This window comes from Rhinolophus ferrumequinum, chromosome 21 (genome assembly GCF_004115265.2).
Source record: "Rhinolophus ferrumequinum isolate MPI-CBG mRhiFer1 chromosome 21, mRhiFer1_v1.p, whole genome shotgun sequence".
Lineage (NCBI taxonomy): Eukaryota > Metazoa > Chordata > Mammalia > Chiroptera > Rhinolophidae > Rhinolophus > Rhinolophus ferrumequinum.
Genome location: NC_046304.1, coordinates 42,587,217 through 42,612,142, shown reverse-complemented (window position 1 = coordinate 42,612,142; position 24,926 = coordinate 42,587,217). Strand labels below are relative to the sequence as shown.

The 24,926-nt window shown below is 44.0% G+C and overlaps 1 protein-coding gene across 4 annotated transcripts in view; it reads left to right on the top strand.

Moving 5' to 3' along the window:
• ERN1 (endoplasmic reticulum to nucleus signaling 1) overlaps positions 1-24,926 on the top strand; it is a 79,629-nt gene that overhangs the window by 7,114 nt on the left and 47,589 nt on the right. The window contains exons 1-3 of one of the 4 annotated variants that reach the window (XM_033089932.1): positions 366-495; positions 1,547-1,692; positions 17,320-17,440. In XM_033089932.1, the coding sequence (XP_032945823.1) occupies positions 1,684-1,692; positions 17,320-17,440 (130 nt within the window). In that variant the 5' untranslated portion in view covers positions 366-495; positions 1,547-1,683. Of the gene's footprint in view, positions 1-365; positions 496-1,546; positions 1,693-7,091; positions 7,171-7,246; positions 7,472-17,319; positions 17,441-24,926 lie in introns of those variants that run through there. The other 3 variants (XM_033089933.1, XM_033089930.1, XM_033089929.1) reach the window with 3 other exon arrangements.

Here is a 24,926-nt window from a genome sequence, read left to right as displayed (position 1 = left end):
CTCAGGTTAGCGTAGGTGGGTCTCAGAAGAGTGTAATGAGGGGGAGAGGAAGGGGCCAGGACGGTGCCTTGGGTGGGGGTGGGGGTTTCACTTCTCCTGCTGGTTTGTCCTAGATGGCAAGGGCCCTGTCTTGCTTATCTTCTCATCCTCTGTAGCGTTTGGCATGGTGAATTGGCCATACTCACTGTAGTGGGCCCTCAGCAAATATCACTGGAATTCTTCTTTGAGGCTTAAGACCAATAAAACAAGGAGATGTTTTTATCATCAGGCAAGTGGGGTGTGGATTTTTTTGGAGGGGAGGCACATGTTGCGTTAGCTGTAATCTAGCTTCTTAAATGGGATCTCATCAGTGGTGTTTCTTTCCACAGAATGAGAGCAGCTTCCTGGATATCTGCTTGGGTGGACAGGACCCATAGTGTGTGGTGCCCTCTTGACGGGCTCCTCATATCAGTAATGAGATTAATTTTGACATTGCCAAACCCCAGGAGATAAACGGTTTGTGATTATTCCAAGTCAGTTTCAGTTTTCACTCAGCATGATGTTTCACAGTTAAATGAACCCTCACTCAGGGTTGTCCTCTTATGTATTAAACATGATTTCCCTAGTTAGTAGACTAATTTATAATTATAATTCAAAACCACCCCTTTCTCCAGTGGGTTATTTTCCCCCCTCTGTTTCCGATGAGGATAATTGTTTGTCTGGGCCGCAGGAGTGTTTGTCATGGAAACTGAAATTTTTTCATACATTTTCTGAACAAACAGTGCTGTCAAATCCCCAGAAGCTGACATTGTCATTTGATCTCCAGTTGGGTCAGAGGAGTTTGTTGCTCAAACTAAATCAGCTCTCTTTTCTCTTCAAGCAAATGGCCCATGACTCCTGAGGGGTTTCTAGGAGTGAGAGAAACACCTGTGGAGAGAGGCCACAGCTGCAGCTAGGAGTGTGTGACGAGGCAGTGCCTGTCAGCCTGGGCTGAATTAAGTCACCTTGAGTCACCTGGGGAGCTTTTTAAGAGCCCTATGCCGAGGCCCCACCCCAGGTGAATGAAATCAGAATCTTTAGGAATGGAGGCTGGCATCCTTTCTTTTAAAAACAATTTTTTTAAAGCCCCAGGTGACTAATGTGCAGCCAGGTTGAGGCCATCAAGTAATTCCTGTGCCTTAATCCTGGACAGAGCAAATGTGTCTACCTGTGCGCCGGTAATCACAGCCCTGGACCAGACCGGAGAGAGCTTTTGGCTCATTTTATAGAGAATTGGGATCACTACATTCTGCTGGTTAGCAGCAGAACTGGAACTAGAGAGCCTAGCATTGTTATTATTTTTTTTTAATATGTTGCCCAACTCTCAAAGAGCAAGTAATTCCAGACAGATGGATAGTTTTTCTTTGAGTACTAACTACTGAAATTGCTTTTTAAAAATCAGCTTTGACTGATAGCTGACCTTCTATTCAAATACACTTTGAATGTATTTGAATTATACAATGTTTATAGAATTATCTAAAGTTACACTTAGGCTTACTTATTGTTTTTGCCTTCTCCATATATTAAGAGGCCTAAGGAATGAAAACAATACAGCATCCTGGCGGGTGAAACCATCATCCGAATTTTTGTCACCAGAGTGAAGAAGCCAAGGGGCCTGGGTATTGAAGAAATTTGTGGGAGAAGTTCAATACTTAAAGCACAAGAATGAAGCATGTAAGCAAAAAGGAACTTTCTTATCAGGGTGAGAGTGTGTATGTTGGAAGCAAATTGTAGGAGGGGACAGTTTGTGATACTCTCCTTCCCCTTTTCATGTGAGAGCTGGATATCTGTCAGCCTCGCAGCAGGCGCACAGTTGAAAGGTCTGTCGGCAGAACACAGCGCAGGACGTGGCTAGTCAGCTGTCTCAGCCACTGGACTAAATTGTTACTCAAAGAATCCTAACAGCTGGTGTAGAAGCAAGAGGAAACTCACTTGAGTGTCGCATTGACGGCTGGATCAAATCTAAAGCTCTTTGGGGACCGTGTTGCGAGACGTCAGTAGAACTGGAAAGTCGCTCTTTGAAGTCAGCCTCTGAACAACGGGGTTCGGCATCTGACCTAACAGACCTGGGTAAACGTGGGGACCAGGGCTGTGTTTCCCCACGGAACTTGATGCTGAAAGGAAATCCCAAGTGGCAGCTCCAGTTCTGCCCTCCTCGCATAGATAGATAAGCATAGTTTGTCATTGTAGCTGTTTTGAAATGTAGATTATAGGCAGTCTTTTTTTTTTCATACACGCTTTGACCCATACAATAAAAAGGTAGTGGGAGAGGAGAGATGAGGCGGTCGGTACTGGCCAGCTAGGAAACTTTGGGCAAATGAGTTATTTCCTGTTTCCCCATTGGTAAAACTAGACCATGGAACTAGCAAATCACTTACATGGGCCTATTTCTAAGTGTCTTCCCAAATTAGGAACACCGTTTAGGTTAGGGGATTCGTCCCCAGCTGCAGCGCTTCACGTTCACCTGAGTGGCGGAAGATGAGCAGGCTGCTTTGCTTTGAGCGTCCCAGCTCCCTAGCTCCTGGATGTAGTGATTCCCTCTGTTCATCCGTTCATTCATTCACCAGTTTTATCGAGTATATATTATATGGCAAGCTCTGTTTGAGGCTCTTGGGACACAATGAACAAAACAAAGACTCCTATCCTCATGGAACCTACATCTACTTGGCAGAGACAGATAACACATTGTGATAAATACACACAGAATGTGAGAAGGTGATAAAATTCTATGGAAAGAAAGAAAATAGAGCATAGAGCAAGGGAGACAGCGGCCTGGAAGTTGCCACCATAATGAGCTGTGATTTCATTAGGTATCGCTTCCCTGTCCTGTAGGGCCCAGCCAATGTGTGGGGCCCTCCCTGACCAGTGTCCTGTCCTAGATGAGAGCCCTTCCCACCGGCCCTCCCCGTGGCATCGCATCTCTTACTGTTGGGGTTAATGTGCAGGTCTGTACTCCAGTTTGTTTCTCATCCAATCTTCTGGAGGACTGGTGTTGACAGCTCACATATGATTGACAATCCTGAGCAAATATGAGATCTTGAGTGTGACTGTTGTCAATTCTTAATGACAACATAATAAGGGGAAATTGAAAGTTGTGTCAAGGAAAACTCAGAAACCCCTAGGACTCAGGGGAGAGAGCCAGCAATTCCTTGATTTTTGTGATGCCTCTTCTCCCAAATACACATGTGGTATATACAGTAAGTAACCCTTCACTTAACATTGTCAACAGGTTCTGGGACTCGAAGCAAAACTGTGCATAACGAAACCAATTTTACCTAGGCTAATACAAGCAAGAGTTAAGTTTCTATGGCGTCTCATCAGTGTTAAAATAAAACAACATTATTCGAGGAGCTGCTTGCTGTATGTATGTATTTTTTACAAACAAAATTAGATTTTTTTTCTCATTGTGGAAGTATTTATAAGAATCTCCAGATAAATTCAAATACTGCCAGAAAAGTGTAAACCCAGTTTCAGGGAATCTCCGACCTCAGGCACCACCCGTCTCTGAACAATCCAGTGGCCTACTCCTATAGTTAGTTCTGTTAGGGTTCATTTTCCACCTGCTGTGGTCTGGTTTTGCAAAGCAGAAAACGGTTTCCTTTACACATAGAGATTAACAAGTTTATCTGTAGTTTTGTTATTCAGCTGACTGGGAACCAAACCACAGTTGCTTCTAAAACCAACCCTAAATCATCTTTCTTAGTCTGATGGGTTCAGTACTTGGAAATCTCTGGGGCTTACGGTACCTGGGTAAAGTGCAATCACTTATCTGATTTGTGGCTTGGAGAAGAGTAGAGACCTCCCTTTCAGTTTAGGAGTTGGTTGGTTTTAGAGTCTATAGCATGTTCCATGTTTCCCCGAAAATAAGACGTAGCTGGACCATCAGCTCTAATGCGTCTTTTGGAGCAAAAAATAATATAAGACTCAGTCTTATTTTAATATAGTATAAGACTGGGTATAATATAATATAATATAATATAATATAATATAATATAATATTAGACCAGGTCTTATAATAATTTTTGCTCCAAAAGATGCATTAGAGCTGATGGCCCAGCTACGTCTTATTTTTTGGGGAAACACGGTACTATTCTTGGGAGTCACCTACCTCCTCCCACATAACATTAGTTGATTTCTGTGGTGTTTCTACCCCCCCACCTCCCCACCCTGAATCTTAAAATGAGTCAGATTGTTACTAATTTCCAGTGTTGCAATATTTTAAGATAAGTGGAGACACTGGGCTGTTGAAAGACCAGGATTGAGTGTGACTGTGTCCAAAGGTGTTGAGACTTCTGAGCTCTCTCACATTCTTGGGTGGGTTTGGCATGTTTTGACTGGTTGGGGCTAAAGCCTGTGGAGAGATGGCAAATCATGGACCATCACACTTCTGAGCTAAAAGCCATATCCAACCCCATCTTCTTACTTTATAGCATCAGTTACTTCTGCTGGGAGAAATTTAAGGACTTGCCCAGAGCCTGAATCAAGACACATAGCCTGTGTCCCGTCCATCTTCTTTTAACTTCATTCATGACCACCCCCCCCAAAAAAAACACACATCTGATGAGCATGTGCCAGGCTCGTGGGGATACCTGAGGAACTTTGGATTTTTTTAACATGAAGTTTTGAGAGGATGATTAACAGGCTTTGAAGTTACACAAACACAGGATAAGCCAAGGAGTGCGAAGAAGGCCTGAGCGGGAAGTGTGGGCTCAGATCGTAGGGAACTGCTGTGGGCACGGCCTGGGCACACTGCCAGCTCAGCCTTCAGGAGGCATGGTCGTGGAACCTGCCGTCTCCCCTTGGGAAGCACTGTGTCTCTGCTAGGTGGTAAACTCCTTATGGGCAGGAGTTTTATAGGCCTTACACAGAACAGGACCGTTCTTCCTGTGTATCTGTAGGTTAAAAGAGAGTCCACCCTAGAGAGGGAGGGTTGAAATAAGTGAACTAGCAAGTAAGTTAGACATGGAAGAGTCAGCCAACAGGAAGAGGTGTGAAACAGGGAGTGCCTGGAAGAGATTGATAAGTCCTTCATATCCTTGCCAACCTTCTTGAGTAATATGAAACCGTGATCCAGAGACTTACTTTGTTCTATATGGTTAGAACCCCCATGATTCTACCTATTGTAGCAAAAATAACCTGGAACTGACTCTGGGTCCTGGGGAGAGGCACCCTGGGAGAGTAAAAAGCAAGGAGGGGTATGTTTCAGTCCTTGGGCCTTCAGAGGGAACTTTCTGATCTGTGCGTGGTGGCTGGCCAGAGAAGTCCCTCAGACGAGGGGGCTCAAAGCAAGACCCCTTGCGGTGGAGTTTGTTCCTCAGGCCACATTTCATCACAACAGGGTTATTATTAAACTCTCCCATGAAGTTTTGGTGTATGATGCTCATACTCAGCTGTAAGTCAGCCAAGCAACACCAGTCTAACGTTAGAATAAATTAAAACACCAGAGAAGACTCACCTAGGGTGTGAACACAGATTGTGTTCGATATATCAGCCCTTCACCTTAGAGGACTGTTTTTTTTCCTCCAGGTTTGCTTTACATCAATATGGACAGCACACCTTCCTACTTTTTCTGTAAGCTGCATAGGTCAAAAGACACGTAAAGAAGATTCTGATTCTTGTGACCCACTCTTCGTGAGGGCACATTTGGTTTCTGCCTGCGTCCCCAGCCCCGCCTCGTCCCATTGTCCCCTCTGCTTTCCGCAGCAGCAGTGGCCCACCAGCAAACACAGTAAATTATCGTCAGTCCTAGGGCCTTTGTATAGGCTGTTCCCTCTGCCCAGGAAGGTCTTCCCTTTCTTCCCCCCTTCCTATAGATCTTAACTCAAATGTCATTCCTTTCAGGAAAACCTTTGACACAGTAATCCCTTGTCCCCCCCAACATAAGACCAGATCACCTTCTCTTGCTATGCTCTCATGGTTCCCTGTATGTCTCTGTCATAGCACTCACTGCAACTTGTCACCCTATTTGTGTGATTATTTGACTCCTGTGGTTCCTGTAAGTTCCACGAAGACAATAATCAGATCTCTAGTGATTAGATCCTCATGTCTTTCACAGTTCTTGATTAATCATCATAATAACTGACACTTACATGGCGTTCACAGTATACTGGGTACTGTTCTAAGAGCTTTATGTATATTAACTCATTTAAATCTCCTAGCAACTCTTTCAAATAGGTATTATTATTATCCCCATTTTTTACGAGTGAGAAAACAGAGAGGTAAGTGACTGCCCAGGGTGGTCTGGCTCCAGAGTTCACCCTTCTAACAACCACATTATACTGGCCAGGCACTACACTGAAGCTTAACAGATAAATACTGAGGGTGCCAAAAAAATGTATACACATTTTAAGCGATGTTATGTATGTCTTATTTTTCAAAGTTTAATTGAATTACAGTAGCAATGTGTCGTATGATGCTCGCTCAAAAGATGGCTTTAATCATGTGACAGGCAGGACAGTCAAAGAAAATGGCAGAAGGTTGTCATTTGAGGAGCTCAAGACCATTTTGAAGTGGTATTTGAAATTCGAGAATGTTGTGGAAGTACAGCGACAATGGAGGTGTGAGTATGCAACAGAACCTCCAACACACACGCCTAACAATTGCACGCATTCGTGATAACGTTTGAGAGGCCTGGTACTGTATGAAGAGATTGAAACAGCAAGCACAGTGATACAAGTGGACACTTGGTCGAAGTTGCTTAAGCGGTAGTTCGCCGTAATCAGAAGTGTCTGGACGCTGATGGGAACCACTTTGAGCACTTCTTGTAATTGCAGAAGTCAAACGTGACTTGTATTCATCTTTTGTTGTTGGTATATATTGAATATTACAATTTTAATACGGTTTTTTTCCTTTCTTAAAATGTGTACATTTTTTTGGCACCCTCTGTATATGTTGAATTGTTCAGCATCATCAGAAAATGAAGGGTACTATGTAAGTGATTTTCCAGATAATTCAAATACAATCCCAGCACATAAAATGTCCTGTTTGGTGAAAATCTTTTCAACAGTTATACTCTTCTTCCTTCTTAAACACCACAAACCAAACATATTTTAACCTTTTCTTAATTGTTCCAGATTGTCAGCAGCAGCTGTTACATTATTGCCATCTGTCCACGAGGGGAAGAGATGAGGAGCGATTGAGGTTTGAGTCACAGTGAGTGGATGGTCAGGTTTTTGAGTTTACTTTCCACTGGTGTCTTTGGCTACCACCAATTTCTTCAATGAAATGATCTTCCCTAATAGTTACATAATTTTTTGAAAAATCTTAGTATTAATTTTGTTTCCTCAGCAATTAAAGAGATTGCTATTCTTCAGTTTTCAAAAGAAAAACCAGATTTGGAAGCTTAGCCACTTTGCCCACAGTTCAGAGGCCCATGTAAGCCACTTTTCTGACCTGGAGAGATTGACAGTAAGCGTGCATGACCTCCAGACCAGGCAGACGCCTGACCAGGATGGTGAGTGTAGGAAGAGCGATCCCTGGGAAAATGGAGCCCTTTGGCAGCAGAGTGTGTCCTATAAAAGCACTTCCCCTCCCCCATCCCTGCCTGGGCAGCCATTTTTCCTTTCTCAGGAGAGAGTGCTGTTCTCCTTGGTATCTGAAAGGGCTTCTTCCTTGAACCCAAAGGCTTGGTATCTCCTTTTCAGGCATTCTTTCCTGCCTCTGTTTCCTGCCTGCCCCTTGATAAGCTGGAGGAAGCTGCGTTACTTGATCTTGCTTCGTGCTTGTTTTCGACGTCCTCGGTTTTCCCACCACAACTCTGTAGATTTGGTTGTGCCAACACAGCCTTCCTTACAGTTTCTGAGGCTTTCCTGTCTCTGCCCAAATGTGTGAGAATTGCATGGAGATGTTTACATTTGCCTCTCAGAGGAGTCTGGGAAATAGAAACCTATGCTGCAATTATGGAAATCTGGGGGCATAAGATTTTTTTCACACGAAAACGTCGATATTCCGAGCCGCGTGGCCTTCCTATTTTGTGAGCATCAATTCCCGCGAAGTGAAGCCGTCATGGCTGACGGTGTGCGGCTCGTCAGTGTATGGTTGGTCATTAAAATGGTCCTTGCTGTTCAAAGGAGTTGTCTTGTGCTAATCAGTGATGTACGTTTCCTTGGCATTGGCATTGAAAGAATGACTCACTTCATCAAAGGAACTGGCAGGGGCTACTGTGTCGTCTTCATCAGCAGCAAAGAGCTTTTCTTTTTTTTAAGCCATTAGAACTGAGCTGGGATAAATGTGTATGGCAGGAATTTTTTTTGTGGTGGCTAAGGCTGTGACTTGACTTTCTGTGGTGTTATTCCCACCCACTTAGATCTACAGTGGGATCTCGGGACTTTTTACCCAGAACATTTGTCTTTTCAAGACCCCACCCTGTATAATTTGCAGTGCCGTTTGGTACGTTGGGTGTGTATGTAGAATCTATAGTTTACATTTTGGTCTCATCCCAAAGATCCTACCCCCGCCTGAGAGCCGAGTGCTGATCTGCCCCAGCAGGATTCAGAGGGGAGCTCCAGGCCTGAAGTAATTTAAGGTTATGGTTCTCAGAGAACCATGATTTAAAGTATTGAAATTACAGTTTGGTGTAGTGGGCAAAGGACCAGACAGGGAGATGGAGACTTTGGGTCCAGTCCTGTGTCTACGGTTAACTGTGGTGCCTTGAGCAAGTCACTTCACCTCTCTGGGCCTTGACTTCCTGTCCTGTGAATGAGGGGGCATAGGTACAGTGATCTCTTCAGCCCTTTTCATCTCTAAAATAACCTATCTCAGAAGCTGTAAACAGTCCTACTGTTTGATCTGGGTCATAGGGAGCCATATGGACTTCAGTGACTCTCCAGCGAATTGGAGATGGGAAGGCCGTCTGGTGGACTGGGCCAGTAGGGAAGTGGATAATCCTCAAATGGACTTCAAACAATGGGGATTCTGGCTAGGGGAAGTCAGTCTGGCCAGGTATCTCAACTGCAGGCGAATTGCATAGTGTTTAACTTCTCTTATAAACCCTGGCAACATCTGGCAAGCGTAGATGGCAATTATGTCATAAATACAGTTGTTTGTAGATAATTTTTATTTAACTAGAGCCTGTATCCACTTTCTACTTGACCCTTCCATTCCCCTCCCCCCAAAAAAGAATTCTCTGACCAAGTGTAAAAAGCAAAATGGACAGTTTCAGATGAGTTGCTATTATCAGGACTGAAAAATTTGCTATCTAATTGAGTCTTTTTTTTTTTCCCCTTGGGGTTTTCATATCAGGACTTCCTAATAGTACTTTTAATTACAGATGAATATATGTACTCGAATGGATCAAATCGGACTTCTTATAAGACTGATAGTCAGGAATTTTTAGTCTAAGTCAGACCTTTATTAGCGTAGTTTGTTTATGATGTTACTTCCTTAAGGTAAGTGAGCTAACAGGTTTCTCGGTTTTTATAGACCTAAACGGACACTCTTTCGTTTTAGTGAAGACAACAATATAATTGTGGCAATCCCTGCCTTCTAAATCTCAACCTCTAAATGACTGTGAAAGCTTGAGTTTTAGTTTTCATACCTACAAATTGCTTAGGGACCTTCGGGATTTGATACCACCTTCAGCACAAGGCTTGCTTTCTTGACCTGTGTGGTGAAAGGTTTCATGGAACACCTTTCATGCCCAAATGTATTTCTTCCTCCCATGGTGCCAGTATCAATTGATGGCAGAGGGACCATGAAGAACAAGGGAACTGCCAGGGGATTGAACATGGACACGTAGCCTGGGGCCCCAAACCCAGTTTTGGGGAAATATATTCACGTGTTGTGAAATTAGCATACCTTTGTGCTCAGGAGTAAAGTGGACTTACGAGGAACCTTTTATCAGACCATTGAAGGAGTAGTCTAACTGAAGAATTGTAACTGTCTTGGGTGGTGGTTAATTACACCACACACACGAATTGCCGCAAATACTTAGTTTAGCTCTCTCAGTTGCTTCGTTTGGAAACCACACAGTGCTGTTCAGTTAGGCCTTGCCCTTTACTGCTTCTCAACCAAACACTTGACTCCCATCCAAAGCAAATGACGTGGTTACCTTTGTTGACTTAATATCAGGAAACATAATAGCCAGTGGGCTGCTTAGAAGGAACTAGTCTATGGCTGATGGATTGTTGCTGACCTACACGCAGATGGAGGAAGTATTACAGAATTTGGAATGATTCTAGTAGACTGCAATCATTAAAACATAGGCACAATTAAACAAGAGAAGTCTCTTAATATCACCAATGTTTTAATTCTGTTCTTAATAATCTTCATCCCAATTCAGTAGACAGAAGATGAGACACAATGAGTTTTCTGTGTCACTGTGTACAGATGGCTGCTTAGACAAGTCTATATTTGGGGAAGAGTACTTTACTGTTGGATCAGGTGTATAAATGAGATGGGGGTTGGAGAGCAGGGTTTGATTAGGATAAAAATCTTTGTTGTGTCGGTCGAATCACGCCTTTACATAAGATCCCTTCAGAGGGAGGCCTTTGGGAGCTGCTGGTTTAGCCCCCTCTCCTGAGCGGGATAAGGCGTACACTTCTGTGGGCTGTTTTCCGACAAGAGACCTTTATGTCGTGGGTGTGTGTCAGCATTTGCTGGGCACCAATTTCAGTCTTACGCTGCTCTGGTGAATTCTTGATGGTTGTTTTGGCCATCACTGGGCACAGTCTTCTACCTTGTGATCAAGTGGCATTAGAATGACAGTACTCTGCTGGGTACTTTTGTAAAGAAGCCAGAATTGCAAAGAGTCAGGCTTTGTTGGACTTTATAATCTGAAGTAGACACAATTGCTGCAAATAGAAGAGTGGAAGACACATGTGCCCTTTTTAAAATATCGTTTAGTGCCTGCCAAGGGACTGTGTCTCAGAATGCTATTTTGAGGTGCTTCCTGCTGAATTGACATATTAATGCACAAGTTGACTTGATTTTTGTGTGAGTGTGAGAAGCGCTATAGTACTGGTATCCCATTATGCCACACCCGGAAGTGTTTTACTGATATCTCTTAAAATCAGCTCATCTATCCTGTGGTTTTCACTAATTATAGCCAGGGGAACAATGAATGCCCTTCTCACCTCCGAGGAGTGTTACTAAATTAATAATTATAAGCTCTGATTCCTTAGCACATTCTAATCCTTTTGAAATCTATTCCACATTTGGTGACATGAAGTTTTAATTGTTCTCAAGATTTTTGTGTCCTAAGTCCTAGTAAAACAAAATACCTTGGAAATCTTTCTTAGGTAATCCTTCTTTCACTTGCATACTTGTTTTAAGTCTTACCTGTAATACCATAATGTGCAGTATATTCATTAACCAAAATGAACTCTGAAGTCACTACACCTTCCTTTTACCTCTGTGGCCACTGCCCGGTAGATTTGAGCCCTGGCAAGGAGCCCTTGCACAGCAGAAGGCAGACTGGGTGTTGATGGCAGGCTGTAGGTTCCAGGAATTTACGGACATACTACATTGTGTAATAATATTCTATGGAAACATGCAAATATTCTTGCTAGAGTTATAGTTTAGTTTGGAGGAATGGTTTTATTAATCTTAAATAAATAAAACTAAAGTTAGGATTACACAATATAACACTAATCCATTGAACATAGAGGAAACATTATTTAAAAACAAACAAACAAAAACAACCTCTGAACAAATCCTGGAAATTGGTGTGTTACTCCTAAAAGAAAAAAAATACCATTTTTTTATTAGCCAGATTATTGTATTCTAATGTTATTATAAATACTGTGGTCTGTTGGAGTGGAGGTAGGGGAGGGGGGAACATTCACAGAAAAGATTTTTATTTTAACTATTTGTACTGTTTTTACTTACCCTACTAAACTAACACTACAGTATTGCCATATAAATTTAACTTTTGGAGATGTTCCATTGGATTTGACTTGATCGATTGGCAGGCCGCCTGAGAAGTATATGGCTCTCCTGTTCACAGTGGTGGGTCTTTGTGTGTGTGTGTGTACACCTTTTTGGGGGGAGTGCGATGCATCAGTTTTGTAAATAGAACCGATAAGCTGTGTATGAGACACGCGTGTGCATGACACTTCTTCCCACTCACTTGGAGATGAAAGGTCTGTGCTATATTTATTAACCTTATTTCTGACCCTTGTTATTAGGTAGTCATTTAACTGTGGACCATTTCTTGAAACGTGTGTCCGAAATTTAAGAATTGTGTTTCTCTGGTAAATGCAGCATTCCTGAAAGCCCTGCTGAGGAGCAGTGGGCATTCCTGTGTTCTGCATCTTAGAGGGAGCTGGCAGTGTGCCTCGCGGCTGTTCTCCCTCGAGGGCCGGGGGTGAGTGGAAATGAGCAGTCCCTCCAGTGACAGACGTGGCAAGACACCAAGGCCAGGGGCTTTGCTGGTGGTTCTCCAGCCACTGGTGAGCCGCCTCCTGGCCTGCCCCATCCCCAGTACTAGTTGGAAGTGGGGGGCTTTTGTTAGAGGCTGTTTCATTCATTTATATGTGGCTTAACCACATACCTGTCCCTTGTCCATAATGCTCTTTACCGGTGACTTTTTCTAAACAAAGATATTTCAGAACTCATTTTAGAAAAGTTTTTTTTATTACCTGAAATATAAGGAGTGGAATTAATGCACGTGCAACTAATAATTAGCTGAGTTTAGAATACTAGAGAATGAAACTGTCGGCGACTTAACTGTTAATCATCTGTGTAAGTGGTTGGTGGTCGCTTCCAGGTCTTTATGGTGAAGGCAAAGTGAGCGGAGCATCTTATGAACCGGTGTAGCTGCCGGACTCTGTGAAACCTTGCTTCATAATCAGAACATTGAACATGAGGATCCAGCCCCAGGGTGGTGTTTGTTCTCATAGGTGGGAGTCTCTTGATATCCCAGCTGAGCAGGCCTGCAGTGAAGACTGCTTTACCACTGCATCAACCGAAGTGAAATAAGCTGGTTTGACCAGCAGCCACTGCGCCGGCACCATCTGCCCTGAATTGCCAGGCTTCATTGCCCTCAGGCTGGACGTTTCCAGAATTGTTATCTCAGGATCACCTCGTGCGAGAGGGTGTATGTCAGCCTTCCATGCAGACCAGTTAGCAGATGGATGTCTCGTTTTAGGCTAGGCTAGACTACCCGCCATTACCATTCTCCCCTCCCACGGTGCTACTGTGCTTACTTCTTAGAAGTCACCATCGAAGCCAGGAGTATATATGCCACTAGCTAGAAAAATGGGTCAGATTTCCAGGTAGTCAACTTGAAACACATCTGGAGAATCAGCATTTTCTTTCCACTTTTCAGGCTCTCTGGAAACTAGTGTGTATGTACCTGTAGGTCCTGTTGCCATTTCATCCATCATAGAGAAAAGGGAGCGCTGACGACTGAAATGGCTGAGTGGAGGTAATGTGCAAGGTCATGACTGTGACGCAGTGATTTTAGATGTTCAGGAACAAATAGTTCTCAGCGGTGCTCAGTATCACAAAAGGCATCTAGAAGCTTATTTAATTCATGTGAGTTATAGCAACTATCTTTGAAGGCAAGCATTTTCATGCTTTAAAAAAATGCCAAGGTAGAGAAATTTTGTAATATGAATTTGCCTTCTGAGAGAATAACACTGTTCAGAGTGGCTCTTGGGCCATTCTAATTTGAAACCGCCAAGAGCCTTCAAAAAGGAAAAATCCTTCGGGTGTGATAGGGTTTGTGACATCACTGCGGATGTTGTGATTAACTGTCAGTGCTCTCAGTTGCTAAATTCAACGTCTAGCCCAACCTGGTATTTCTGAGATTTTTTTAGATGACTATGTTACTTATGTGATTAGGATTTATTTCGATTCACTGACCGACCATAGACAATTGCTCTTCCTGTGATTTCCAAGCTGCTCAGACAGGCAGGTAGCTTTTGTTTCCACACGTAATGAAGCAGCACTGATATATTTTATTAAACATTAGCCCTTTTTAATAGTTACATTGTGTTAAGATATCTTTGGGGCATTTAGTTCATTCTAATTGTACTGTAGGGTTTTATGACAGCAGCAAAACTCTTCTGTTCTTGGATATACACATCTTACCGGAGACCTCCGTGTTTCTAACTCAGGTCCCTTGTCTGCTGGACGTTAATGATCAAAAGTGGGTGAGTTGCCTAATGTCCTGACACGGAAAGCGCTTTGCCTGGAACTTAGGCGCTTGTCGAAGCTTCTTTATATTCCAGCTTCTCTCCCACCTGCTAACTTGTCCATCTCCTTCCTGTTTTATGAAAAATTCATTGTAGATTACATGATCACATTAGAGAAAACTTAGAAAATAGAGGAGAAAAAGCTAGTGCTATAATTTTGCACTGTAATTTTTCCTGTGTATGTATTTTAACAGCTCTGTGTGCACGTACGTGTGTATGTTAGGACTCGATTGCTTGTGAGCCACAGAAACCTAGTTCCAACAAGCTTCAGCAAAGAGGGGAATTTATTGTAAGGATGGGGTGTCTCTGAGCCAAGGACAGGAACTTGGTGAGGCCTGAGGAGCAGTGGAAGGCAGGCTACACTCTCCCAGTCTTTCGGCTGTGGTGTTTGTTTGTTTGTTTGTTTTAATGATTTTATTGGGGAAGGGGAACAGGACTTTATTGGGGAACAGTGTGTACTTCCAGGACTTTTTTCCAAGTCAAGTTGTTGTCCTTTCAATCTTAGTTGTGGAGGACACAGCTCAGCTCCAGGTCCAATTGTCGTTGCTAGTTGCAGGGGGCGCTGCCCACCATCCCTTGTGGGACTCGAGTAGTTGAACTGGCAACCTTCTGGTTGAGAGCCCACTGGCTCATGTGGGAATCAAACCGGCAGCCTTCGGAGTTAGGAGCACAGAGCTCCAACCGCCTGAGCCATGGGGCCGGCCCCTTGTTTGTTTGTTTCAGTCTTCTTTCTCTGCTTCTGCCTGTCTTTCTCTCTAGCATCCAGTTGTTTTCCACATGGAGGAAAACGTATTCACAGAAATCGCCCAAGTTTAATTTCTTATCACGTCATCCATCCAGAGAGTGCAACGTGATTCTTTTGTGATCCCAAGACCTATTGTACAAAATAGTGGTTCCTGGGGTTACTATTTGATGGATGGAGGGGGGCTCAGCAGGGATTTCCACCTCTTGGCTCCAGGCATGCATCCATCTTCCCTTTTTATTCATTCAGTCCCCAAACTGCCTCCACCTAACATAATCCTGCCATCTCACATCAAGCTGCAAACCCACCCCCTTTCTCAATGGTAGACAGCCTTAAGTCTCATTTAGCTGCAGCCCCAGTGGTCTTGTCATAGGGCCACTGTTCTCCAGGCCAGGCGCTCTGGGCGATGTACTCTCTTCTAGTTCAGGTGTGACAAGGTCCAGGAGAGGCTTGTCACCATCTCTTCCCTGGGCGTCAAAATAGTTGTAACCACCCCCAGAACAGTTGGTGTACATAACCTCTGGATTGCCAGTAGGGCAGGTACCACCCTTGAGGCTTTTATTTTCCTAGCCAGGTCAAAATAAGACTGATTTCTTAGTTCCAAAGATGGAATTAAAAGCACACTCTTCCTCCTCGAGCTTAAGTCTTTACCCAGAGAATAGACTCAGCAAGCAGTGGTGAAGCTTGCTGTTGTTTCCCCCATTCCGGTGAGTGGGCCCTGGCTGTGGGTAAAGTAAAGGCCAGGCACAGGCAAGAAGAGATGAGAGGAGCCAGGTTCTGGCAGATGCTTCGCCCCCTCTGCCAGTTGGTCTGTACCATGGAAGAGGAAGGCAGGCCCTGCAGTGTTTGTGCTGCCCCTTCAAGTTGCCCTGGAGATAGCGACTGGGCTTTCCCTTCTAAGGGGTTAACTAGGTGACATCCCAGCTCTTACCAAGAGTGAACAGTATTTGGGGGTCAGGCTCCCATGCACAAGTAACCCCCCAGTCTTTTAGGTTCAGTGCTAAAATCCAACCATATTTTTAAAATAGCATTTGTGTCAAAATTCAAGCTGTCTCAGTATAAGCAAGTTGGGCTGTTTTTAATTCAACACCTACAGGGACCAGTTAATTTGCGGGGCAGTATAGTGACAAAGGAAGAGAAAATCTCAATACAAGGTGGCATTACTGAATGTCCCCATCCCTCAAAAAGATGGTCCTAGGAAACCTTACCAGCTATCACCTGCACGTGTGTGCAGTGCACACACACACACAAACACACACACACACACACACACACACACACACACAGCTATTCCCATGGAAACCATGTAGATGAGGGTTCAGTTCCTAGCAAAGCTAGAGGACAGGCAAGCAAACAAACAAAATCTGTCCAGAATAAATATAAATACAGTGTATATTAAATTTTGGATTCTGTATTTTTCATGTGATAATGTATATAAGTATTTTTCTCTATTGTAAATTTTTCCATGTGCTATTTTCTTGATTACATAATAGTCCATTGAGTGATGTGTCATAATTTATTTCAGCCATTTAGATATTGGAAATTCAGATCTCTCTAGTTTTTTGTGTTTATAAATGGGATGTAATGAATATCATTGTGCACAGAACTTTTTTTTACCATATCTGTAATTTTTAGGATGTAGAAGTAGAATTACAGAATTAAAAATATGAACACTTTAATGCTTTCCAGAAAGACTGCACTGAACTTATAATTTTCATTGCCACCAGGAATGGGTGAGAAAGTGAATTTCACTATCTTTGGCTATTTTCTTTAAAAATATATGTTTTTAATTCATTGAACATAAAAGGTACATTTTAATTTAAACTGTATTTTGATTATGAGGAGCTACTTAGATTATATTTTTTATACATTTTCTTTTATAACGTGTCTCTTTTGAAATCTTGGTGTTTAATTATCATATATACTCTTTATCTGAGAGCTTTTTTCCCTATTTTGTTTTAAACATTGTCCCCTAATTCTTTGCCTTTTAAAATTTTGTAAGTGCATAGGGGTATGTGTAGGTATGTTGGCATTCTTTTCTATCATGGAGTCTTGCAAGGTGACCAGGTTTTAGAAAGTGAAATATAACTAAGAGAAGGTCAGTATACTTTCTCCCTCTATTTCAGTGGAGGCTGCTTGTGGATTATTTCTAAATCCATGTGTTAGGTCGTGATGTTAGGTCATAAACCTGTCTGTTTGCAGGAGGGATGACCACTTAGATAGAATAAGGTGACCTGGGTTCTAGTCCTGACTCAGCTGTTGTCTAGACATGTGCCCTTGATGGGAATTTAAGCTCTCCAATCTGAGTTTCTTCATCTGTAAGGTGGTGGGGTTTAGAATATTTTGTGGTGGGGGGTGGTTATACACGCCCAAGGTGACGAATCCTGTTGACCTTGAAGATGCTTCTCCATCTCATTGCAGATTTTTGGAAGTCCCAGCACAGTGACACTTCCTGAAACCTTGTTGTTTGTGTCAACCCTGGATGGAAGTTTGCATGCTGTCAGCAAGAGGACAGGCTCAATCAAATGGACTTTAAAAGAAGGTAATTTGGATTTGGTCTGTGGGTGAGGTGGACATTTTGCTCAGCTGCTTCTGAAGAAACATATTCTAGAAAGAGAAAAATAGTTACACGTTATTTAATAAAATAAAAAAGGATAATGGAGTCAAGGAAAGGGAATTATACTCAAAGGGTATGTTTACAGCTTGAATTGTGATAATTTGCTAAGTGCATCAGTTGAAGAGGCATATTTTCTTTTTTTTTTTCTTTTGCTTCTGTCCAGATTTCATGTTTAAATGGCTCTAGGCTTTTCTGTTAATAATTCTGGCGTGGTGTTTACAAAGACATGCTGCATTGAATTTTTTTTTGTTAAATTCTGATGATTAGATTCTTGTAATGACAAAGTATATTCTCTAACCACAAATGCCTCATTTGTTTTTATAGAGGCTGGAATAATTGAGGGCTGTAAGATTTGACATTCATCCAAGTTAGCTACTTTATTGGTTCTTTACATTGAAGGAAGCAAAAGACTGAGCTTGTTTCTCATTTAGCAATCTCCCACACTTCCATTGTGTGATCTTGTCTTCCTGATGATAGTTAGAATAGAGTCCTACAGCTGGGAAATTGTATTCGATTTCCCAAGTGATCTTTCTGGGTAAGGCCATGCAAGTCGCAGGATTTAGGTCTTTCAGTGTCATCCTATTATTCTGTCTAATAATAATCTCATTTGGCTGTAGATTGAGGTCTGACCGGCATGTTCTCTTTCATCACTAATCTGTGACTCATTATTTTCATGAGCACAGCAAGTGTTTTTCCTTCCTTAATAAAATGTTCCAAAACAGTATTTTAGATGGAAAAATATGGGCATGTGTCAGAACGTCACACGTCACTTGTCAATACGGCAGCAAACCTAGTTACCATCCATAGATGACGGCAGCTTGGGTACCACAGGCCGTCCTGCCTCACCTGTCTGGGCCCTGCTTGGATCAGCAAGAACTCTGAGCAGCTGAAAGGACCAGCTCTCAAGAATGATCGACCACAAGAAGACGCAGAGCTGCATTTTGGCATTGCACTACTGGCTCCCAGAATGCCATCTGTACCGTCTCTCCTTCATGTTTTTAAGCCCTTTAATGTTTTTAAAACAGAAGCAGCGTTGTTTGAATTTCATAATTTCTGATTTCATCCAAAGATAGAAATCAGCAAGTCACAAAAGGATGGTGACTAACATTTTCACTGTTGAGTGTTAAGGCTGTTCCCTCAGTTTCAGTATTTCTAAGGCAGGGCACTTTTGCCCAAGTCACTTCATTCTTCTGCTTTGCTTTTCCCTGCGTGTAGTGTTTTAAATTGATCTTCTCCAAGACTTAATTTCTACAAGTATCCTCGCTGTATCTGGCAAAACTGTGTCCTGCCTTATTTGATACTTAGTCGGACATAAGAGTCAATCTGTTCTCCCCCTAACTTAGAGCTTAAAGAATTTGCCTCCTTTTTACTTCATTTAACACGTGTTTACAGAACCTAGTCTGTGAAAGATACTGTATGGGGCACAAAGAAGAAAAAGATAGTCCTTGCCCTCAAGGAGCCCATATTCTGGGAGAGAGAAATGACAAGTGCACAGAAATTCCACACAGAGCAGTGTTGTAACCACCTCAGAGAGGTGCCCGGAACTGCTGGGGAGGGTACAGGAAAGGCTTCGTGAAGCTGGGGTGTTGGAGCTGAGCCTTGGTGGGTGGATTGGGTTTCAGTCAGGAGGAGTGAGTCCTGGAAAGGAGCAAAGGAGACAGCAGGGCGGAGTTAAAAGACACTTAAAGGAAGAATTAGAGAAAGCGCATTAAGGTCTAATAATTTCAAGTAATATTCAATAGGTTCTAAGTCTCGTTTTTCTGAGAATAAACTGGCTTATTTTAGAGAAATTCATCTCTAGCTATCAGTAGAATCTCTCTCTCCATATATATATATATGTATGTTTTTTCCCCTTTCTTCCGCCTCCCCCCCCCCCCCCCCCACATTCCGGTTCAAACTGTTGTTTCTCAGTCTAGTTGTGTAGGACACAGCTCCCTGGCCCATGCGGTATTATGAGCCTTGCACTCCCCTCGGCTGAGGCAGTCGGTCGCCAGTTGTTGGCAGCTCACAGCAGCTCTTGTCAGCTGCCAGCCGCTCACAATGGCTGCTGTCCACTCACGCTGGCCACTGGCCGCTCATGGCAGCACACGGTAGCCCACGGCAGCACTCAGCAGTCCGCAGCAGCTCACACCAACCTCTGGCTGCTCACGCCAACCTCTGGCTGCTCTCGCCAACCTCTGGCTGCTCATGGCAGCCCAGCTCCAGGGAGAGCTGTTGTTCACAATCTTAGTTGTAGAGGGTGCAGCTCACTGGCCCTTGTGGGAATCGAACCAGTGACCTCAGCATTAGGAGCACCGCGCTCCACCCATCTGAGCCACCAGGCCGGCCCCAATATATATTTCTATGCAAAGATTACAGATGGTAATGCATGGAGACCCTGAGTTTTCAGTTCAGTTTTAATCTTGCAATTATAACTAAAGATTTCAAAATTGGTATTTCTAAACCATGAATATGTCAATATATTATGAAGGTATCCAGATATTGTTCTAGGCCCTGAGGATACAACTAGTGAAGGAAACAGACAAAGTCCTTCCCCTCATAGAAGCTTTTGATCCTAACGGGGAAACTGATAAGGAAACAAATGACACAGTGGTTGTAAGAGCTATGGAGAAAAATAAAGCAGGGAAGTGGGATAGGGACTGCCAGGTTGCAGGGGTCGGGGGTAGGTGGGTTGCAAATTTAAACAGACATGGCCCCACTGGGAAGGCTTCATTCTGGAAGAACTCAAGGAAGGAAGGAAGTCTTTAGGCCGAAGGCATAGCAGGGGCAAAGGTGGCATGTGCTTGGCATGGCTGAGGAAAGGCACAGACATCAGAGCAGAGTAAGTAGGGGAGGAAGGAGAGTACTAAGAGACGAGCGGGGAGGGCCAGTCATATAGGGGTGCAGCGCTCCCTTTACATAATATTTATTATAAAAATGCCCCCACTACTGTCCTGAAATGAAATTTATAGACAGTAACCTACATACACACACAGTTTTAAAGAGCAATAAATGTATTACCCAATTAGTAATCTGAAGTAATAGGAAAGTAATTTTTAATCACGTATACGTCATTTAACATGCAAATGTTGAGACACATACTGATCTATACGGACACTCCACCCCTCAGTGAGTGCGATGTCTGTTAATGCAGACAGATAAAAATGCAAACGAGGATACCCAATACCTATAGTGACTGGGTTTCCAAGATGGTGAGCAGTTCTTGATAACGTTCCAAACAAAAGTACAACCTTACCTGACTTAAGACAGTAGTCCCATTCTGAGAAGATTCAGTGCATAAAATTATACAAAAAGTGCCTTTGTGCTTTTAGGTGAAGCACTTAGGTTGTAGGCTCTGATAAATATTAAAAGTTTGGGGCCCCTGTGAGTGATTGCAAGAGCATCAAAGCAGCCTGCAGATACGGGGCAATCTTAGGCTGTGCAGGGCTACCTAGTGTCCCTGGCCCCCCCATACTTAGTGCCTATCTCACCCCCACCCAATCCCTGTGAGCACCAGGAAATGCCCTCAGACTTCCTGAGCACTGCCCAGCGAGCCGTGCGCCCCCAGCCCTCCATGGAGACCACTGGTATAGCACCTGGGGGCTGGTATAAGGACATTGGCTTTTTGGAAGCCATCGCAGGTTTCTGAACAAAGGAGTGCCATGCCCTGGTGTTATGGACTGATGTTTATGTCCCCCCAAAACCCAATGTGATGCTATTTGGATGTGGAGCCTTGGGGAGGTGATTCAGTTGGATGAAGTCATGAGGGAGGGACCCCATGATGGGATTAGTGTTCCTATGAGAAGAAAAAAGAGACCAGAGCTCTCCACCATGTGAGGACACAGAAGGAGCCTCTCTGCAAGTCCGGGAGAGGGTTCACACTAGCCCCCAAACATGCTGACACCTGATCTTCGACCCCTAGTCTCCAGAACTGTGAAAAATAAATATGTGTTGTTTAAGCCGCCCGGGTTGTAGTATTTTGTTGTGGAAGCCCGAGCTGACTAAGACACCTGGCCTCCACTTTACAGGATCAGCAGGTGCTGTGTTGAGACTGAGCCGATGGGGCCAGGAGGAAGCAGGAGACCAGGCAGAGGCGGCTGCACCAGTCCAGGCAAGGGAGGCCGTGGGCCTGGGCCTGAGTGGCAGCGGGGAAGCAAAGCGAAATGCAAGAAATGTGCCAATGCAAACAGACACCTTTAACTCATCAAATTGGGGTTCTGCAGAATATATACCTGTTATTCCATCTCATGGTTTCCTAACTGTTTACTTGTTTCAGGGGCCAAAAAAACAGGGAGCTTTTTTTTCTTTTTTTCTTTCCACAGAGTGGTTTTGGCAGGTGCTTTTGTTCCTCACCCAAACATGTGTTGCAGTTCCCAGAAACAGATTTCTTACACCATCGTGGCAAACTGCACCTAGTACAGAAAACGAGTTTTATTTGTTTTCAGAAACTAATTTGAGCTCTGACATTTTATGCTAGGTATGATCTTTTTGAGCTGTGATTTTTGTAACTGGAGCTACACCACTGTCTGTCTTTCTCTGAAATTTCACTAGTGAAGATGGCTGAGTATGTTTTATTTCTGCACTTTCAGCCCAAAGGCAAACTGAGAACGTTGCTGTCATGCTTTATGTTAGATTAGTTTTTCAAAGCCTGCTTTGGCTCGCTGGGGTTGAAAGGACTTTCTTTGGTATTACCGGGACTGGTTTAGGGCTTGGTGCACTCAACTTAAAATTCTAGTTAATGCTGACTTTTGACACTCGAATCTTCATCAAACTGCAGGTTACTCTTTACTCCCATCCCCTTCCATGGCACAGAGGACTGGGTCTTAGAACCATTCTTTACTAATCATAAAAATATGTTAACTGTGCAACATGGCTGCTTTCCCAGCCAGACGGGCCCCGAATCCTGAGATGTCCCTTGAATGGTTGATATTCGAGAGGTATCTCATGAGGGAAGGATCAGAACAAGATTTGTTATTTGAAATTGGAAGAAAATCTTTCCATATGGGTTACCCCTTCTCACTGTGCCTCTTCCCATAGTTCCGCCTGGTGCTAACAGTCACGGCCCACCCACTTTGGAAAACAGAGGGATTGATGCTCTGTTACTTGATCACCAAGTCCTGGCATGTAGACTGAAGAAGTGTCTCCCAAATCGGGCTCCTTGTCCCTGTCCCTCTTGCCGGTGCCTCTGCCAGGCTCTTGACATCCATTTCCCCGATGAATTCGGTAGCTCCCTGACTGCCAGCCGTCCCTGCTGCCTCTTGTTCTCCCATTCGCCCACCACGCTGCCGTCACGCATGCCCTCTGCAAAGACCAGCTGCATCGAGCTGCACCGCTGCTCCAATGCTCTTGGTGTAGTCTAGAGCAGTGCTACTCCGAGTGTGGTCTGCCCACCTGTGTTACCTGTCCATGAAGGGAGAGGAAGCATCATCCACGATGGGTTGGAATTGTCAACCAGTGGTCCTTCACCACCGTTAGTTTGAGAAGCACTGGTCCACGGGGTCAAATCTAAGCTCCTTAGCATGCATGCAAGGCCCTTCAGAATCCACTCTCTCCCACCTCTCCAGCCTCAATCCCGTTTCTCCCAGTAGGTACCCCTTGTGGCAGCCACAACTTCTCTCCAGGCCTCCCCACCAGCAGCCTGCAGTGTTGGTCAGGCGCCTGTTCATCTGTTAAGACCCCCTTCCCAGATTACCTCCTTGACTCCTCAAGCAGGGTGAGCCCCTTCCTCATCTGGGTTCTGGAGGCACTTCGTTGAAGCCTCTGTTACGGCACTTCCTCCTTGTGATGGGAATTGTTGTTTACCTTTGTCTTCCTGCTGAATTTCTAACTCCTTGAAGGTAGGTGTCTCTGGACAGACAGGGATGCTCAGTAAATGTCTGAGACATCTAACGCTGACTGGGGCCCAGAACCCTTCTGACTAGACATCTTTCAGGAGCCCTGAGAAACAGATGAAACCTGACTTTGCCTCCTCAGGATGCGTCATCTGTCACTCATACCATCGCCACAGCAGGCCAGTTCCAGTTTCTGATCTTGGCTTTTTGTGACTTTTGCAGGAGGTTTTCTCTCCTGTCCTTTAGGCAGTGGGCATTTTGCTCAGAAAGAGTCAGAGTTCTGCCTTCAGAGGTGTGATGGGAAACAGGGGAAGTTGTGAAAAGGGATGACATTTCGTTAATAGTTCTAATCTGTTTTAAGGAATGTTCTAGGCTTAAGATATGCATCACCACCTTGCGGCCTCGTGGCTTACGCACAAGAAAAGTGGTTTTTTTGCTGTTTGTTTTGGAGGACTGAAAATTAAGTTTTGTGAGAGAGGATATGAAAGAGGCCTGTTTTGCTTTTGAGTATCTTGAAAATGTGTTTTCTCTCTTTCTCTCTCTCTCTCTCTCTCTTTTTTTTTTTTTTGTATTTTACTACTTACCATGGAAAATTCTAAACATATACAAACATAGAGAATTATATAACGAACCCTCCTGTACCCATCTCTCAGCTTCAGAAGTCACCAGCTGGTACCAGATTTCATCTGTACCCCCATTCACGTCCCTCCCTCCTGGGGGATTTGCTTCAGAGGAATGCCTCCCACATGGTGGAGGGAGTCTTGTAGATAGCAGTCACCACACATAGTAGCACAGGTTTCAACTCCAATGGGTGTTCTTTGCAGCATTGCTTGGTATGTATCAGAATATGGTTGTGAATGTTGAAGTACATGGATAAAATACCTCTTTTTTTCAAAAGATTTTATTGGGGAAGGGAAACAGGACTTTATTGGGGAACAGTGTGTACTTCCAGGACCTTCTCCAAGTCAAGTTGTTGTCCTTTCAGTCTTAGTTGTGGAGGGTGCAGCTCAGCTCCAGGTCCAGTTCCTATTGTTAGTTGCAGGGGGCGCAGCCCACCATCCCTTGCAGGAGTCGAATGGGCAACCTTGTGGTTGAGAGGAAGCGCTCCAACCTACTGAGCCATCCGGGAGCTCAGCAGCAGCTCAGCTCAAGGTGCCGTGTTCAATCTTAGTTGCAGGGGGCGCTGCCCACCATCCCCTGTGGGAGTCGAGGAATCGAACTGGCAACCTTGTGGTTCAGAACCCGCTGGCCCATGTGGGAATCGAATCTGCAGCCTTCGGCGTTAGGAGCACTGGAGCTCCAACCGCCTGAGCCACCAGGCCTGCCCTAAAGTACCTCTTTTGGCTGTGACGTAGTTACTTGTCCTTTTGTTCATCTTGGGATGATGGTGCAAGGCTTGATGGCACCCCACCGCTTCAGAAGGCATTCTGTGGACTTAGGCCATCCTGACAAGCATTTGGTTCTGGGCCATAGCATTGGATTGCCTTATCCTCACCCCCCTCTTAATTCCTTCACGACTGATTATAGCATTCAACGTGCGTTTTCAGATCTGAGTTACGTCTGCCAGAGCGAGGATGAAGAACCTGGTAGAAGTTGACTGT